At 55.6% G+C, this 19,302-nt stretch overlaps 2 protein-coding genes across 5 annotated transcripts in view; one reads left to right on the top strand and one right to left on the bottom strand.

Annotated features, from left to right (window-relative positions):
- LOC127567272 (autism susceptibility gene 2 protein homolog) overlaps positions 1-17,657 on the bottom strand; it is a 39,538-nt gene extending 21,881 nt beyond the window's left edge. For 3 of the 4 annotated variants that reach the window (XM_052009951.1, XM_052009952.1, XM_052009953.1), the window contains exons 1-5: positions 15,068-17,656; positions 5,760-5,945; positions 5,166-5,258; positions 4,045-4,080; positions 787-816 (exon numbers count right to left, since the gene is read on the bottom strand). In XM_052009951.1, coding sequence (XP_051865911.1) covers positions 787-816; positions 4,045-4,080; positions 5,166-5,258; positions 5,760-5,945; positions 15,068-15,334 — 612 coding nt within the window. In that variant the 5' untranslated portion in view covers positions 15,335-17,656. Of the gene's footprint in view, positions 1-786; positions 817-4,044; positions 4,081-5,165; positions 5,259-5,759; positions 5,946-15,067 lie in introns of all 4 variants that reach the window. The other variant, XM_052009954.1, reaches the window with a different exon arrangement.
- Positions 17,658-17,826: 169 nt separating this feature from the next.
- On the top strand, positions 17,827-18,829 carry LOC127567270 (basic proline-rich protein-like). The gene is made up of 2 exons (XM_052009950.1): positions 17,827-17,890; positions 18,015-18,829. Exons 1-2 carry the CDS (start codon positions 17,827-17,829, stop codon positions 18,827-18,829), a joined length of 879 nt encoding a protein of 292 aa, XP_051865910.1.
- Positions 18,830-19,302: the final 473 nt, after the last annotated feature.

Genomic DNA, 19,302 nt, shown 5'->3' with positions numbered 1-19,302 from the left:
AATGTGCTTTGTCACAACATCCTCAAAGAATTCAAATCAGGCTCATGAGGCACGACCTGCCTTTCACAAAGCCTCAACAAACACTGAATGAGCCTTCGACGAGGAACTTTACCAAACTTCCTTGAAATGAGTGGAGTGACACAGGCCTTTCAGCCCATCGATTGTGCGCTGAACTTCGATCACTTCATTGACATGGATCCTGTTCTGTGTTCCTCCCAGTTCCCACCAACTCCCCTTCACCCTCCCCCCATCACCACCCCCACCCCCTCATACCTCCCCCCCCCCCAAGATTCTATCCCCTCATCCACACACACACACTGGGGGTGGGGGGAAACGAACCCAACCGACCCCGCATGCTTGTTGGGAGGTGCAAGGGGACTGGAGCACCTGGAGAGAAGGGGTGACCCACAGGGAGGACGGTGCAAACTCCACGCATGCAAAGGGCACCGGTGGGGGGTTGGGGATTGAACCCAGGGCTGGGGGCTCATCCCGCAGCACCGCTTCCTTGGGACCTCCTGACTCCCCTGAACTGCGAGCGATCGCAGCCGCTCTCCCCTCCCTCGTGTGGCCCTTTCAAGTCATTTCCCTGTGCCCCCTTCACGGTCCACCGTTGGCACAGTGCAGTCCAAGGGTCAGAGTGCCCGTGGTTCCTGAACAGGGAGATGGGGGAGGAGGCAAGGGGGTGGGTGAGCTGGGGACAGGGGGTGGAGGGAGAGGGCTGGAATGAGAGAGGAAGTGTGTTGGGGGGGGGGTGCAGGGAGAGGGGGACTGACTGAAACCGCTCACCTTCTCGTCTGGGTCGCTGTCGATGTCACACTGCAAGACACAACACGGGAGCAACAGTGAGGGGGAGCAACAGGGAGAGGTCATGGGTGTGTGTGTGTGTGTGTGTGTGTGTGTGTGTGTGTGTGGGAGAGAGAGAGAGAGAGAGAGACTGTGTGTGTATGTCTGTGTATGTGAGTGTCCACGAGAATCTGCGTGTGTAAGTGACGGAGATAGCTGCACTGTGAGAGAGAGATACCTGCAGAGAGAGAGAGAGCGAGAGAGAGAGAGCGAGAGAGAGATACCTGCACTGTGTGAGATGCCTGCACTGTGTGTGTGTGTGAGAGATACCTGCACTGTGTGTGTGTGTGTTTGTGAGAGAGATACCTGCACTGTGTACGTGTGTGTTTGTGAGAGAGATACCTGCACTGTGTACGTGTGTGTTTGTGAGAGAGATACCTGCACTGTGTACGTGTGTGTTTGTGAGAGAGATACCTGCACTGTGTGTGTGAGAGATACCTGCACTGTGTGTGTGTGAGATACCTGCACTGTGTGTGTGTGTGTGTGTGTGTGTGTGTGTGAGAGAGAGAGATACCTGCACTGTGTGTGTGTGTGTGTGAGAGAGAGAGATACCTGCACTGTGTGTGTGTGTGTGTGTGTGAGAGAGAGATACCTGCACTGTGTGTGTGTGTGTGTGTGTGAGAGAGAGAGAGAGAGAGATACCTGCACTGTGTGTGTGTGTGTGTGTGTGTGTGTGTGAGAGAGAGAGAGAGATACCTGCACTGTGTGTGTGTGTGTGTGTGTGAGAGACAGATACCTGCACTGCGTGAGAGAGAGATACCTGCACTGCATGTGTGAGAGAGATACCTGCACTGCATGTGTGAGAGAGATACCTGCACTGCATGTGAGAGATACCTGCACTGCGTGTGAGAGATACCTGCACTGCGTGTGACAGAGATACCTGCACTGTGTGTGTGTGAGAGAGAGAGATACCTGCACTGCGTGTGTGTGAGAGAGATACCTGCACTGCGTGTGAGAGATACCTGCACTGCGTGTGTGAGAGAGAGATACCTGCACTGCGTGTGTGAGAGATACCTGCACTGCGTGTGTGAGAGAGAGAGAGATACCTGCACTGCGTGTGTGTGTGAGAGAGAGAGATACCTGCACTGCGTGTGTGAGAGATACCTGCACTGCGTGAGAGAGAGAGAGATACCTGCACTGCGTGTGAGAGATAGCTGCACTGCGTGTGTGTGAGAGAGAGAGATACCTGCACTGCGTGTGTGAGAGAGAGAGATACCTGCACTGTGTGTGTGTGTGAGAGAGATACCTGCACTGTGTGTGTGTGTGAGAGATACCTGCACTGTGTGTGTGTGTGAGAGAGATACCTGCACTGCGTGTGTGTGAGAGAGAGAGATACCTGCACTGCGTGTGTGAGAGAGATACCTGCACTGCGTGTGTGTGAGAGAGAGAGAGATACCTGCACTGCCTGTGTGAGAGAGAGATACCTGCACTGCCTGTGTGAGAGAGAGAGATACCTGCACTGTGTGTGTGTGAGAGAGAGAGATACCTGCACTGTGTGTGTGTGAGAGAGAGATACTTGCACTGCGTGTGTGTGAGAGAGAGATACCTGCACTGCGTGTGTGTGAGAGAGAGAGATACCTGCACTGCGTGTGTGAGAGAGATACCTGCACTGCGTGTGTGTGAGAGAGAGAGATACCTGCACTGCCTGTGTGAGAGAGAGAGAGATACCTGCACTGTGTGTGTGTGAGAGAGAGATACCTGCACTGTGTGTGTGTGAGAGAGAGAGATACCTGCACTGTGTGTGTGTGAGAGAGAGAGATACCTGCACTGTGTGAGAGAGAGAGATACCTGCACTGTGTGTGTGTGTGTGAGAGATACCTGCACTGTGTGTGTGTGTGTGAGAGATACCTGCACTGTGTGTGTGTGTGTGTGAGAGATACCTGCACTGTGTGTGTGTGTGTGAGAGAGATACCTGCACTGTGTGTGTGAGAGAGAGATACCTGCACTGTGTGTGTGAGAGAGAGATACCTGCACTGTGTGTGTGAGAGAGAGATACCTGCACTGTGTGTGTGAGAGAGAGATACCTGCACTGTGTGTGTGAGAGAGAGATACCTGCACTGTGTGTGTGAGAGAGAGATACCTGCACTGTGTGTGTGTGAGAGAGAGAGATACCTGCACTGTGTGTGTGTGAGAGAGATACCTGCACTGTGTTTGTGTGTGTGTGAGAGATACCTGCACTGTGTGTGTGTGTGTGATACCTGCACTGTGTGTGTGTGTGATACCTGCACTGCGTGTGTGAGAGAGATACCTGCACTGCGTGTGTGTGAGAGAGAGAGATACCTGCACTGCCTGTGTGAGAGAGAGAGATACCTGCACTGTGTGTGTGTGAGAGAGAGAGATACCTGCACTGTGTGTGTGTGAGAGAGAGAGATACCTGCACTGTGTGTGAGAGAGAGATACCTGCACTGTGTGTGTGTGTGTGAGAGATACCTGCACTGTGTGTGTGTGTGTGAGAGATACCTGCACTGTGTGTGTGTGTGAGAGATACCTGCACTGTGTGTGTGTGTGTGAGAGAGATACCTGCACTGTGTGTGTGTGTGAGAGAGATACCTGCACTGTGTGTGTGAGAGAGAGAGAGATACCTGCACTGTGTGTGTGAGAGAGAGATACCTGCACTGTGTGTGTGTGAGAGAGAGAGATACCTGCACTGTGTGTGTGTGAGAGAGATACCTGCACTGTGTTTGTGTGTGTGTGAGAGATACCTGCACTGTGTGTGTGTGTGTGATACCTGCACTGTGTGTGTGTGTGATACCTGCACTGTGTGTGTGTGTGTGTGAGATACCTGCACTGTGTGTGTGTGTGTGTGTGTGTGTGTGTGAGAGAGATACCTGCACTGTGTGTGTGTGTGTGTGAGAGAGATACCTGCACTGTGTGTGTGAGAGAAAGAGAGAGAGAGAGAGAGAGAGAGAGAAAGAAAGAGAGATACCTGCAGAGAGAGAGATACCTGCAGAGAGAGAGAGCGCGCGGAGAGAGAGAGAATGATCTGGGTTGACGAATGTTGGAGGGGGAAATGAGTGCCATGGGAGGGGTAGCGAGGAGGGAGTGCCGCGCCGTGGGAGGGGCGGCGAGGAGGGAGCGCTGCGCCGTAGGAGGGGTGGCGAGGAGGGAGCGCTGCAGGAAGAACCATCCCCTTGTTTGACAGTGAACCAATTTCAAATTCGACCGCTGACGGGACTTCAGGGTCGAACAGCTGAGACTTACAAAGTATCCTGTTCCGAGACTTGAGTGCACAGATTCCTGCAGGAAGAAGAAAATGGTGGGGGGGAAAGGTAAATTCAACAGAGCTGGGCAACAGCAACAAGCGATCATCGCACAGTGATCAAGTCTGCCGCTCTCAGTATCTGGAACCACCGACAATAAACAAAAAAGAAACAGCAGGAACCTTTCAATGGTTCACAACTGACCCTGAGATTTTTGCCGAGACTGCGCCTCGGGTGTTGTGTGCAGTTCTGGTCGTCCAGAAGGGTGTCATTCAGCTGCAGAGAAAATTCACGGCTACGTCGCCGGGACTGGAGAGGGCTCGAGTTATAGGGAGAGGGTGGACAGGCTGAGACTGTTCTCCCCGGAGCGAAGGAGGCTGATGGGGGGGTGACCTGACGGAGGTTTATAAAACCATGAGGGGGCGTAGATATGGTGGACGGTCACGATCTTTCTCGCCAGGGGTCAGGTAGTCTAAAACTAGAGGGCGCAGGTTGAAGGTGAGAAGGGGGAAAGACTTAAAGGGGCAACTTCTTCACCCAGAGGGTGGTCCATATATGGAACGAGCTGCCAGAGGAAGTGGGTTGAGGTACATTAACAACATTTAAAAGACACTCAGACAGATCCATGGATAGGAAAGGTTTAAAGGGATATGGGCCAAATGAAGGGAGATCGGACTGGCTTGGATGGGGATCTGGGTTGGCAAGGACCGGTTGGGCTGAAGGGTCTCTGTGCTGTGGGACTCTCATTTCTCTCCCCAAAATTAAATCCTACCAACTCCCTCCCTCTCTCTCTCTCTCTCTCTCTCTCTCTCACACTCACACACACATTGACCAGTGTCCCTCGGTCCCTCTCCCTCAGGGGGAGATCTGTACACTGACCGGTGTCCCTCAGTCCCTCTCTCTCAGGGGGAGATCTGTACACTGACCGGTGTCCCTCAGTCCCTCTCTCTCAGGGGGAGATCTGTACACTGACCGGTGTCCCTCAGTCCCTCTCCCTCAGGGGGGAGATCTGTACACTGACTGGTGTCCCTCAGTCCCTCTCTCTCAGCGGAGGGTAGGGAGGGAAGGAGCGGGGAGGAGGTGCAGGGGTGGGAGGCCGATCTCCGCCACATGGGTACTCACTTCGCTGCCCGGCCCGCGCGAGCTGCTGCGGTAGGAACTCCCGTTCTCGCCGCCTGTGCTTTCGTTACCATGACTCTGTCCTTTCATCTTCACCTGGGTGGGGGGGAAGAGGCAGCCTTGATCTGTTATTTTATATATAAACCCCCCGAACCCCTGGATCAGATCCTAGCCTGTAACCCACTCCTGGGGACCTGTTATTCTGTATATATACCCCCCAAACCCCTGGATCAGATCCCAGCCTGTAACCCACTCCCGGGGACCTGTTATTCTATATATAAACCCCCCGAACTCCTGGATCAGATCCCAGCCTGTAACCCAATCCCAGGGACCTGTTATTCTATATATAAACCCCCCCGAACCCCTGGATCAGATCCCAGCCTGTAACCCACTCCCGGGGACCTGTTATTCTATATATAAACCCCTGAACCCCTGGATCAGATCCCAGCCTGTGACCCACTCCCGGGGACCTGTTATTCTATATATAACCCCCCTCGAACCCCTGGATTAGATCCCAGCCTGTCACCCACTCCCCGGGGACCTGTTTTTCCCTGCAGGGAACTCCAGACTGCCCTTGCAGCAGGTGTGAGCCGGTACCTTTTTAGCAGGGGGTGCCTTCTTGCCCTCCTGCTCTCCGTTCTGCCTGGCCCGCTCCGCGTCGGAGCCCTCGTTCGCCCTGCACCCCTCGCCTGGCCAGCTTGTCCCATGCTCCTCAGACCTGCGTTTGTCCGGCCTCTTCCTTTGTCCCTCCGCCCTTTCCGGGGGCTTAAGCGCTGCCTCCTTCTGCGTAGGGGAGGGAAGGGGAGTCGGAATGAAACAGATTGTGGGCGAGGCTTTGCCTCCGTCCCTCCACCGCCAACCACCGCCCCCACCAACCCCCGGACAAGTTTGCGGCGATTTGGAGTGGGAGACTGGTGACCCTCCTCCCTTCGGAAAACCAGGAGGCCGTTGGTTAGTAAAAAAAACGGGCAACGGTGCCAACACTCGACAGGTCAGGCAGCGTCCGTGGAGGGAGAAACTGGACGATCAAAGCTTCAACGGGAAGCTCGGCACCGTGCGGGATACGGCAGCCCGCTCGATCGGCACCACCACTCAGTCCGTCCACCGCCAAAGCACACAAAATCCGCCACATTACCTCTCCCCCCGTCTGCACGTCAGGGGTGTCACAGAACACTCCCCACTTCCCTGGGTGGGGTTAGTCCATGCACACAACACCCACCACATTACCTCTCCCTCATCTGCACATCAGGAATGTGACAGGACACTCCCCCCTTCCCTGGGTGAACTTTTAGCTCGCTCAACCTTTCCTCATGACACATGTTCTCCAATCCAGGCAGCATCCTGGTAAATCTCCTCTGCACCCTCTCTGAAGCTTCCACATCCTTCCCAAATGAGGCGACCAGAAATGAACGCAATGCTCCAAGTGTGGTCTGACCAGAGTTCTACAGAGCTGCAACATCACCTCGCGGCTCTTGAACACAGTCCCCAGACTAATGAAGGCCAACATTCCATACGCCTTCTTAACAACCCTATCGACCTGTGCGGCAGGGCGGAGAGCGGAGAAAGACAGAGGCAATAAGCTGGCATCTGCCGCTCGGAACAGGGTGGAAACTAGGAGGCGGTACACTCTTAAGGGCAAGACCCTTCACAGCAGAGAGACCTTGGGGTGCAAGTCCATGACTCATTGAAAGTGGCTACATAGGTAGACAGGGTGGTGAAGAAGGCTTATGGAATGCTTGCTTTCATTAATCGAGGTACTGAGTACAGGAGTTGAGAAGTTATGATGCATCTCTACAGAACTCTGACTAGGCTGCATTTAGGCTACTGCGTGCAATTCTGGTCACCCCACTACAGGAAGGATGTCGAGGCTTTAGAGAGGGTGCAGAGGAGGTTTACCAGGATGCCGCCTGGATGAGAGGGCATGTGCTATCAGGAGAGGCTGGACAAACTTGGGCTCTTTTCTCTGGAGCGGCGGAGGCTGAGGGGTGATCTGTTGGAGGTGTACAAAATAATGAGGGGCATAGATAGGGTGGACAAGCAATATCTTTTTCCCATTACTGAGCAATCCAATACCAGAGGGCATGCATTTAAGGTGAGAGGAGGGTAGGTTCAGAACAGACGTAAGGGGTACGTTTTTTACTCAGAGAGTGGTGGATGCCTGGAATGTGTTGCCTGATAGGGTGGTGGAGGCAAATTTATTGGGGGCTTGGATGGGCACATGAATGAGAGGAAAATGGAGGGATGTGGGCATTCTGTCGGTAGGAGGGAATAGTTATGTCGGCACAACATTGTGGGCCGAAGTGCCTTTTCTGTTCTACGTTCTGTGAAACGCGCTGCACTCCTGAAAGGAGCTCGCAGAGGCACGGGGAAGGGGTGCCACGGTTTTACCGGGAGGCGGTTTGGACCCGACCCCCTGACCGGTGGAACCCCGTAGCTCAGCGCAAAGACCAGCCCTGACCAAGTGTCAGAGAAATGGCGACGTAAACAGGCCTTTTGGCCCACAGATTCCCTGCCATCCCATCTGCCACCCATTTACACCGGTCCCATTTCAGTCTCCCCATGTTCCCAGTCACATCCCTCCACCCCCGCACCACCCCCCCCCCCCCACCCAGGATTTTACCCCTTCACCCACACACATGGGAGAAACCCACGTGGTCACAGGGACAATGTGCAAACTCCACACAGACAGCACCGAAGGTCACGATTGAACCTGGGTCTGGAGCCACAAGGGAGCCCCGCCCTTTCCCCACAGCCCCGTGTCGGTCCCCACACTGATCCCACGGCCCCGCTCCCTCCCCACAGCCCCGCATCGGACCCCACACCGATCCCACTGCCCCGCTCTCTCCCCACAGCCCCGTCGATCCCCGCACTGATCCCACTGCCCTGCCCCACAGCCCCGTGTCGGTCCCCACACTGATCCCACTGCCCTGCCCCACAGCCCCGCATCGGACCCCACACCGATCCCACTGCCCCGCTCTCTCCCCGCAGCCCCGTGTCGGTCCCCACACTAACCCAGAGAGATGGCGGGCAGAGTGAGGGGAACTGCCTTGGGGAGGGGGTGGGGTCAAAGCCACCCTCGTGGCAGACAGTTCCGGGCCACCACACCACATGGGGAGCAGCGGGTCTGTGGTCATAGCAAGAGATTGGATGGGTTTGTTCTCACTGGAGACCGCGAGGCGACCTTGTGGGGCTTTTATCAAGTTATGAGGGGCGACTTTGTGGGGTTTTTATAAAATTATGAGGGGCATAATAACGGTAGCAAACAGGAGTCACTTCAGGGGATTGCGCGTGTCGTGGACAGTGTAAATGCAAATCTTATCTGAAGTGTTGTGTGTGCCTCAATGCAAAAATCTACCTAACGGTGTCTTAAATATATTTAATGAGGGAGCCTCTACTACTTCCCTGGGCAGGGAATCCCACAGATTCACTGCTCTCTGGGAAAACCAGATTCTCATCTCCGTCCTAAATCTGCTCCCCCGAATCTTGAGGCTACGTCCCCTAGTTCTAGTCTCACCCACCAGTGGAAACAACTTTCCTGCTTCTATCTTATCTGTCCCTTACACAATTTTGTTTCTATAAGATCCCCTCTCAGTCTTCTGAATTCCAGTGAGTATCGTCCCAGGCGACTCAATCTCTCCTCATAGGCTGACCCCCTCATCTCTGGAAACAACCAGGTGTACCTCCTCTGCACCGCCTCCAAAGCCAGTATACCCTTCCTCAAGTAAGGAGACCAGAACTGCACACCGTACTCCAGGTGTGGCCTCACCAGTACCCTGTACAGTTGCAGCATAACCTCCCTGCTCTTAAATTCAATCCCTCCAGTAATAAAGGCCAACGTTCCATTTGCCTTCTCGATAACCTGTTGCACCTGCAAACCAACCTTTTGCGATTCATGCACAGGCACTCCCGAGTCCGTCTGCACCACAGCCTGCTGCAATCTTTCACCATTTAAATAATCTGATCTTCTATTTTTCCTTCCAAAGTGGATGACCTCACATTTACCAACGTTGTACTCCATCTGCCAGACCCTTGCCCACTCACTTCACCTATCTATATCTCTCTGCGGACTCTCCGCATCCTCTGCGCAATTTGATTTTCCACTCAATTTAGTGTCATCAGCAAATTTCGATGTGCTACACTTGGTCCCCTCTTCCAAATCGTTACGAGGGGAGAGATTTAAAAGAGATCTGAGAGTTAACTTCTTCACACAGAGGGTGGTGAGTAACCGGAATGAGCTGCCAGAGGAAGTGGTCGAGGTGGGTGCAATTGCAACGTTTCAGAGGGATTTGAACGGGTAGCTGGAGGGGAGGGGAGGGGCTTGGAGGGTTAGGGGGCAAACTCGGGCAACTGGGACTGGCAGGGAGGACGCTGTGGTCGGCACAGACCAGTTGGGCCGAAGGGCCTGTTTCCACACTGTGTTACTCTGCGGGGGGTGACCTAATGGAGGTCTGTAAGACCACGAGGGGCGTAGAATGTGACCGCGGGAGTCTAAAATGAGAGGGCTTAGGTTTAAGGTCCATCTTATATGATGAGATGGACTCTCGACCTCACAATCTGCCTCATTGCACCTTATTGTCTGCCTGCACTGCACTTCCTCTATACCTGTGACACTTTACTCCGTAATCTGTTATTGTTTTTATCTTTACTACTTCAGTGCGCCCTGCAGTACCTCAGGGGAGAACAGCCCCGGCCTGTCCAGCCTCTCCTTATAACTCGAGCCCTCCAGTCCCCGTGAATCTTCTCCTGCACCCTCTCCAGCTTAATGATACCCTTCCTGTAGCTGGGCGACCGGAACTGCGCACAGTACTCCAAGTGCGGCCTCACCGGCGTCCTGTAACGGGACGGCCCGGCTCCTGTACTCAGTGACCCGCCCGATGAAGGCCAGCGTGCGCCAGACGCCTTCTTCACTGCACTGTCCACCTGTGACACCACTTTCAGGGGACTATGTGCACCTGCATCTCCCCGTTGCCAGTCACTTCAACTCCCCCTCCCACCCTATTACGGATGCGTCAGTCCTCGGCCTCCTCCACTGCCAGGAGAATTCCAAGCGCAAACTGGAAGAACAGCACCTCGTTTTCCCTCTTGGAACCTTGTAGCCTAACGGCATAAACATTGAATTCTCTTCTTCTTCCCTTTCCTAGTCCCCCTTTTCTCCCCACCTCTCTCCGTACCTCTGACCCATCCCTCGGTGGATCTGCTCTCCCCTCCTCCCCCCGCACCTGCCCATCACCATCTCTTACCTGCGTCTACTTATCACCACCCTGTGCCCACCCCGCCTCCCCTCTTTTGTCCACCTATCACTGCTCTGCTTTTTCCTCCTATGTATTACAGAGAACATTACAGCACAACACAGGCCCTTCAGCCCACAATGTTGTGCTGACGTTTTATCCTGCTGTAAGATCTATCTAACCCTTCCCTCCCACATAACCCCCATTTCTGTATCATTCATGTGTCCAAGAGTCTCTTAAATGTCCCTGATGTATCTGCCCCCACAACCTCTGCCGGCAGTGCGTTCCACGCACCCACCACTCTGTGTAAAAAACTTACCCCTGACATCCCCCTTATACCTTCCTCCAATCACCTTAAAATTATGTCCCCTCGTGTGAGCCATCGTCGCCCTGGGAAAAAGTCTCTGACTGTCCACTCGATCTGTGCCTCTTGTACACCTCTATCAAGTCACCTCTCCTCCTCCTCCTCCTCCTCTCCAGAGAGAAAAGCCCTCACTTGCTCAACCTACCCTCATAAGACATGTTCTCCAATCCAGGCAGCATCCTGGTAAATCTCCTCTGCACCCTCTCTAAAGCTCCCACATCCTTCCTGTAATGAGGCGACCAGAACTGAACACGATACTCCAAGTGTGGTCTGACCAGAGCTGCAACATCACCTCGCGGCTCTTGAACTCAATCCCCCGACTAATGAAGGCCAACACACCGTACGCCTTCTTCACAACCCTATCGACCTGCGCGGCAACCTTGAGGGATCTGTGGACATGGATCCCAAGATCCCTCTGTTCCTCCACACTGCTAAGAGATTTTTTCCACTGCACTCTTTCCTGTTTATGTACGATCTTTCCCAATGACAGGGTGACCATGACCGCCGTTTCTGCAGGGTTAGAGCATGTCGGTGGGGAACTGGGGGGGAAGAGAGCAGGATCACTGGTCGAGAGCCAGCAGAGGACCGGATGTGGACCCCAAGATCCCTGTTCCTCCATATCGGGCTCCCCCCCTTTTTCCAACCTGGCCTGCTGAGTTCCTCCGGCATCAGAGTGTTTTTTCCTATGGATATTCCAGCATCTGCAGTCCTGTGTCTCTCTGACTCTCGCACTCGAGCCTGCCCCCCGGGGGGGGGGGGGGGTGCGGTCTCTGTTCTGCAACACTCCCCAGGGGAACTGCCGCTTACCGCCCGAGCCCCTGCCCCGGTTTGACTTCACGAAAACGAAACGCTTTGCGCTCATTCCAAGCCAAACTCCACCTGCCGACTCTTCCCAGTTCACCTGGATCCCGTTGTCAGCCGTCGCCCAGTACGCCACTGATTCAAATGCCGTACGCAGAGCCACCTTGAAGACCACGAGGGCAGAATGAGGCCATTCGGCCCGTCGAACCTGCTCACCGCCATTCAATTGTGACTGACTTATCTCTCCCTCTCGACCCCTTCTCCCCGCGACCTTTGACACCCTCACTGATCAAGAACCTCTGCTTTAAACACACCCGATGATCGTCCTCCACAGCCATCCGTGGCGACCAATCCCACGGATTCTCCGCTGTGGAAATCCCTCCTCGTCTTCGTTCTGAAGGGGACGTCCTTCTATTCTGAGGCTGTGCCCTCCGGTCCCGGACTCTCCTGCTGCTGGAAACATCCTCTCCACATCCCGTTCTATCCAGGCCTTTCAATATTCAGGAGGTTTCAGTGAGATTCCCCCTCTCCTCCTGAACTCCCAAGCGAGGACAAGCCCAGAGCCGTCAAACGCTCCCCATACGTTAACACTTTCACCCCCCGGGGATCGTTCTCCTGAACCTCACGACCTACCTTGTTGTGACCTTGCACCTTATTGCACTGCACTTTCTCTGTAGCTGGGACACTTTACTCTGTACTGTTACTGTTTTTACCTGTACTACATTAATTCACTCTGTACTGACTCAATGTAACTGCACTGTGCAATGAATTGACCTGTACAATCGGTTTGTAAGGCAAGCTTTTCACTTTACCTCGGTATAAGTGACAATAGTATACCAATAGAAAATACAGGAGCCCGAGGGCACATACCACCAGACTTAAGGACAGCTTCTACTGTGATAACGCCAGCACTGTGATAAGACTACTGAACTGTACCCTTACACAATGAGATGGACTCTGACCTCATGATCTACCTTGTTGTGACCTTGCACCTTATTGCACTGCACTTTCTCTGTAGCTGGGACACTTTACTCTGTACTGTTATTGTTTTTACCTGTACTACAGCAATGCACTCTGTACTAACTCAATGTAACTGCACCGGGTAATGAATTGACCTGTATGATCAGTACACAAGACAAGTTTTTCACTGGACCTCGGTACAAGTGACAATAATAAACCAATACCTCCTCTGGACCCTCTCCAATGCCAGCACATCCTCCCTTAGATACAGGAGCCCAGAACTGCTCACGATACTCCACATGCGGTCTGACCGAGGCCTGATAGAGCCTCGGCGTTACATCCTTGGTTTTAAATTCCCACAGAAAGCATCCTATCCGGATGCATCCCAGCTCAGAATGGCAACTGCTGGAAATATACTCTGCACGTCTGCTCTATCCAGGCCTTTCAATATTTGGGAAGGTTTCAGTGAGATTTCCCCCCCTAACCCCATCATCCTTCTATGGCCCAAAACTTTCAAATGCCCCTTGTACATTAACCCTCTCACCTCCGGGGATCATTCTTGCGAACCTCCTCTGGAATCCTCTCCAACCCTCGCTTAAGATACGGGTATAGGGCAGGCACGGTTAGCGCAACGCCATCACAGCGCCAGCGACCCGGGTTCGATTCCGGCTGCTGCCTGCGAGAAGCCCGTACGTTCTCTCCCCCGCGTGGGTTTCCTCTGGGGGCTCGGGTTTCCTCCCACGTTCCAAAGATGTACGGGTGAGGAAGTTGCGGGCGTGCTATGTTGGCGCTGGAAGCGTGGCGACACTTGCGGGCTGCCCCCAGAACACCCTACGCAAAAGATGCATTTCACTGTGTGTTTTGATGTACACGTGACTGATAAAGAAACCTTATCTTATAAAACTACTCAAAAGATAAGATGTACATCGAAACAGACAGTAAAATGCATCTTTTGCGTAGAGTGCTCTGGGGGGCAGCCCGCAAGTGTCGCCGTGCTTCCAGCGCCAACGTAGCACACCCGCAACTTCCTAACCCGTACGTCTTTGGAATGTGGGAGGAAACTGGAGCACCCGGAGGAAACCCACGCAGACACCGGGGCGGGGGGGGGGTGGGGGGGGGGGGTGGTTGGTGGGTGGGGAAGAACGTACAAACTCCTTACAGACAGTGGCCGGGAACTGAACCCGGGTCGCTGGCGCTGTAATAGCGTCACGCTAACCGCTGCACTGTGGTCTGACCAACCCCCAGCGTTACGTCCTTGGTTCGAAGATGCACAATTTCTCAAGATTAGGAGGTCCCTTTGAGAGCAAACGACAGCAAGGGGGGAACAGCAGACACTGAGGGTCCGAAAAGGGGGAAGCCTGATATGGAGGAACAGAGGGATCTCGGGGTCCAAGTCCACAGATTCCTCAAGGTTGCCGCGCAGGTCGGTAGGGTTGTTAAGAAGGCGTACGGTGTGTTGGCCTTCATTAGTCGGGGGATTGAGTTCAAGAGCCACGAGGTGATGTTGCAGCTCTAGCTAGACCACACTTGGAATATTGTGTTCAGTTCTGGTCGCCTCATTATAGAAAGGATGTGAGAGCTTTAGAGAGGGTGCAGAGGAGATTTACCAGGATGCTGCCTGGATTGGAGAGCATGTCTCATGAGGATAGGTTGAGCGAGCTGGGGCTTTTCTCTTTGAAGAGGAGGAGGATGAAAGCTGACTTGATAGAGGTGTACAAGAGGCACAGATCGAGTGGATAGTCAGACTTTTTCCCAGGGCGACAATGGCTAACACGAGGGGACATAATTTTAAGGTGATTGGAGGAATGTATAAGGGGGAAGTTTTTTTTTACACAGAGAGTGGTGGGTGTGTGGAACGCACTGCCGGCAGAGGTGGTGGGGGCAGATACATTAGGGACATATAAGAGGCTCTTAGATAGACACATGAATGATGAAGAAATGGGGGGCGATTTGGGAGGGAAGGGTTAGATAGATCTTAGAGCAGGATAAAATGTTGGCACAACATTGTGGGCTGAAGGGCCTGTACTGTGCTGTAGTGTTCAATGAAATGAAGACCCCGAAATACTCAGTGGCTGTGGATCAGAGAAGTGGGCTTCACGTTACTGGGTCCAGCTGAGAGGATAGGGTTGCAGGGAAGGTGAGAAAGATGGCAGCCCACCTCCCGTCTGAGACTCAACTCTACCTCTACCCCTCTCTCCTGTCCTTCATCCCGAAACATCAGCCCTGTTTCCTCTCCCCACAGGTGCTGCCTGACCTGCCGAGTGTTCCTGGCTCGGCATCTCATTTCGCGTCAAACCTGTGCCCAAGCCGGCAGGGATTTCACACCATTCCAAGCAGATCCAATGGAGCTCGCGTTACACCTTCAGAAAACCTCCGGAGCCTTCGCTATAGAAGCGATGACCCAGTCACCCACCTCCCCGCAGTGTCAAACGGCCCCACCGCACAGAAACAGGCCCTTCAGCCCATCAGTCCCACGCAGGCCATCAAACAGCCATTTACACATGGGGGAGGGGGAGGGACGGGGAAGGAGAGACGTATCCCCGCGCTCTCACCTCCAAGGTCTCGAGCGAGATGAAGCTGGCGATGGCGAACCCGTCGATGACGTCCTCCTCGCAGGACGCTGAGTCCCTCCTCCTGCGCCGGGGGGGCCTGGGCCGTGACGAGCCGGCACCCTCTGCTCCCTCTTGCTCCGAGCCGGAGGAAGGGGTGTAGGGCCTGGGCTCCCTGCCCCCAGGGACGGCCAGCTTCCTCTCCCGGTCCCTCTGGGAACGCGACCTCCTGCTCCGTCGATAGCCGCCCACCCTCGGAGTCCCGTCCATGGTCAACGCTCCCTTTGGTTGTCTTTTAGGATAACAACGAAAGAATTCTCTTTTTCTTCCTTTTAAGAGAAACGTCCCTCTGAAATACCACTCCAGATGTAAATATTCCAGAGAAAACCAATACAAGGTTGGGTGAGGGAGCTGTGTTGTCCACCTCCCTCCCTAAGTCTGTTAAATTCAGCCGAAGTCCAGGCGGAGCGTGAAACCTTGCTTTAAGACTTATCGCGATGAGGTTGGGCAAGGGAGCTGTCTTGTCCTCCACCTCCCTACGTCTGCTAACCTCAGCCAAAGTCCTCGCAGGGAGGGTAACCTTGCTTTGAGACTTCTCGCGATGAGGAACCCCCCCCCCCCCCCCACCACCCACCACCCACCGCCCCGCAAGTCGAGAAACACCAGGACTTGGAACTCAACAGAAGTCTTTGCGACGGAAAGGGGGTGCGAATTAATTTTTTGGGGGAAAAAAAGGAAGGACTCTTCAAATGTAAAAAAATACACGATCCCTGCTCCAGGGAACTGTATCCTCCGGGACTTCCAGAGACCTCCTGCGGGACTTCCAGAGACCTCCTCAGAAACAAAATGAGAAGGCGCAGACACACACACACAACACGAGCAATCCCTATTCCAGGAGTTCTGTCTCCTCCAGGGGGCTGGTGGGCTGAAAGAATTAAATATCCCGGCAGCGAAGTCGACGGAGAGCAATGAGTGAGGGGGAAGATTACACCTCTGCGACGTTGAACGTCAAACACACACGCGCACACCCCTTCCCCCCCCCCCCCAGAGACGCCTTGTGCAAGATTCAAGATGCCACGACCCTTTTAATCCCTTCTCCTCCTCCGTCACTTTGAAAGGTGGCGGGAAATAGGAAATAAGTCCTTTCAATTCCTCTTCCTTCTTCCTCTGTCACCTCAGATGGTGGGGGGGGGGGGGGGGGTGGAGTTGGAACAGAGTCAAGTCCTTTCAATTGCTCCTCTTTCTTCACCTCTGCCCCCTCTGTCACCTCCGATCGGGTGGGGGGGAACAGATAGGAAACGAGTCGAAGCCCTTTCCCTCCTGTCCTTCCAGCGGCGAGCGAGGACACAGGTATCTCTTCCTCCTCCTCCTCCCTCCAGGAGTCAGGACACAGATGAAACCCTCTTCCTCCTCCTCGTCCTCGTCCTCTTCCTCCAGAAGTCAGGACACAGATAAAACCCCCCTCCCGACCAAAAACAATATAGAAATATATATTAAAAAAATTAAAAACTTTGGGGCGGGGGGGGGAGTGAGCAGAAATCAGTTCAAGTCCTCTCCCCCCCACTTTTCCTTCCTTAAACTTCCCTCAGAGTTTGGAAGAAGTTTTTCCTGAGGGGTGGGGGGGGGGTAGGGAAGACGATGAATAAATGTCCTCTGACACAAAAGTTTTTTCCTTGGGGGGTGGGGTGGAGGGAAAGATGATGAATAAATGTCCTCCTAAATTTAAAGTTTTTTTCCGGGGGGGGGGAGAGAGAGAGAGATGAGGAATAAATGTCCTCCGACAGAAAAAACAAGTTCTTCCGGGGGGGGGGGGGGGTGGTAATAAATGTCCTCCGACAGAAAAAATTTTAACTGTGTGTGGGGGGGGGGGAAGAAGGATGAGGAATAAATGTCCTCCGACAGAAAAAAAAAAGTTTTTTCCTGGGGGGGGGGAGAAAGGGGATGAGGAATAAATATCCTCCGACAGAAAAAAAAGTTTGCCCTGAGGAGGGGGGGGTGAATAAATGTCCTCCGACAGAAAAAAAAGCTTTTCCTAAGGGGGGGGAATAAATGTCCTCCGACAGAAAAAAAAGTCTTTTCCTGGTGGGGGGGGGGAAGGTTGTCCGCTGACGAATAAATGTCCTCCGACACGAAAGGTGGGCGCCGGCGCCTTTAAGGGAGGGCCGCCGCCGATCCGATCCCCGTCCGCCCGGCGTCTCTCCTTCCCCCCCCTCAGCGCCGGATCTCACTGGCCGCCGGCCCCCGCCTGCCGTGAGGTGGTGGTGGTGGTGGTGGGGGCCCCCTCCGCCGCCGCTGCGGCCGCTCCGCCCGTCGCCGCCGCTGCCATCACCAAGATGGCGGAGGGGAGGGGAGGGGAGGCGGACGGCCGCTCGCCCGCCCGCCCGCTCCTTTTATCTCCTCGGTCGATGGGATCTCGCCCCCGGGAGGGGGGGGGGGGACACACTCTGAGGTTGGCTTCCACACCCGGAGAGAAGCTGCGAGACCGGCCCCCGGACCCCCTCTCCCTGGTCCGACTTCCTTTTTTTTTTTGCACCCCCAACCCCTCCACCGGCCGGCCGGCGGCTCCGCCTTTTCCTCTCTACGATTGACTTTCCCCATCTCTTGGGTCGACCCCTCCCTCCCGCCCGCCGAGGGGTGGGACGGTCTGTGCGCGGTGACGTCGGCGGTGGGAGGGGGCGTGAGCTGATTGGCCGCGACGGCGGGGAGGGGGCGTGGTGACGTCAGGGGAAAGGGGGCGGGAGCTTCGGGCGGCTCCGAACGAGATGACGTCGGGAGAAGGAGGCGGGAGCTTGGGATGGAGGGGGCGGTCTGGACGTGCTGACGTCAGTAGAGGGTAAAATCCGGACGTGTTGACGTACTGTGGGTGGGGGTGTGTGTGTGTGTGTGCGATGGAGGGGAGGCCGCTGACGTCATTTGGGCGGGCAAAGCCGGCCGTGGCGATGACGTACAGGCCGCGCCCCCTCCACCCCGCGCCTGAAGCCGGTTGGCGGAAGCCGTGCCGACGTCACAGGGCTCAAGCCCCGCCCTCCCGTGCAGGCCACGTGGTGGCCCCCCGGCGAAAATCGCGCCCGTGATTGGTCAGGGCTCCCCCTGCGTCACCAACGGTTGCTGGGGTTGGGGGTGGTGAGCTCGCCCGGGGATTCAATTGACGGGACCGTTGGACACCGCCCTCCCCCTCGGTCCTCCAGCCCCGCCCCCTCCCTCGGTCCTCCGACCTTCTCGGTCCTCCGGCCCCGCCTCCCCCTCGGTCCCCCGTCCCTTTTGGTCCTCCGGCCCCGCCTCCCCCTCGGTCCTCCGGCCCCGCCTCCTCCCTCGGTCCTCCAGCCCCGCCTCCTCCCTCGGTCCCCCCGTCGCCCTTGGTCCTCCGGCCCCGCCTCCCCCTCGGTCCTCCTCCCTCGGTCCTCCGGCCCCGCCTCCCCCTCGGTCCTCCAGCCCCGCCTCCTCCCTCGGTCCTCCGGCCCCGCCTCCACCTCGGTCCTTCAGCCCCCTCGGTCCTCCAGCCACCTCGGTCCTCCAGCCCCGCCTCCCCCTCGGTCCTCCGGCTTCGCCTCCTCCCTCGGTCCTCCAGCCCCGCCCCCTCCGACCTCTGTGACCCGGACTGAGGTCAGGTTGGCCGCGGCGCCATTTCCCTTGGGCTGGTGGTCTGGGGTCTGGAGCCCCCCCACCCACCCCACCCCCACTCCTTCCTCCCCCACCGAGGCACCCAGGGGTGCCCTGCCAGCAGGTAGGGTGCCCATTCACCCACCGAGCCCGCGGACGGGGTGACAACGGGGTCACTGGGACCCACTGACCCTCGTCGATGGGGTCACTGACCCGCTGACTGCCCACCGCTCAGGGTGTGTGTCCCACCCTCGTACACCGAGGTCCCTCTGTCCCACCACACTGCCCACCGTTCACGGTGTGTGTCGCACCCTCGTACACCGAGGTCCCTCTGTCCCACCACACTGCCCACCGTTCACGGTGTGTGTCGCACCCTCGTACACCGAGGTCCCTCTGTCCCACCACACTGCCCACCGTTCACGGTGTGGGTCCCCCACCCTCGTACATTGAGGTCCCTCTGTCCCACCACACTGCCCACCGTTCACGGTGTGGGTCCCCCACCCTCGTACACCGAGGTCCCTCTGTCCCACCACACTGCCCACCGTTCACGGTGTGGGTCCCCCACCCTCGTACACCGAGGTCCCTCTGTCCCACCACACTGCCCACCGTTCACGGTGTGGGTCCCCCACCCTCGTACA

Source organism: Pristis pectinata, unplaced genomic scaffold (genome assembly GCF_009764475.1).
Source record: "Pristis pectinata isolate sPriPec2 unplaced genomic scaffold, sPriPec2.1.pri scaffold_88_arrow_ctg1, whole genome shotgun sequence".
NCBI lineage: Eukaryota > Metazoa > Chordata > Chondrichthyes > Rhinopristiformes > Pristidae > Pristis > Pristis pectinata.
This window is presented reverse-complemented; position numbering and strand designations above follow the sequence as displayed.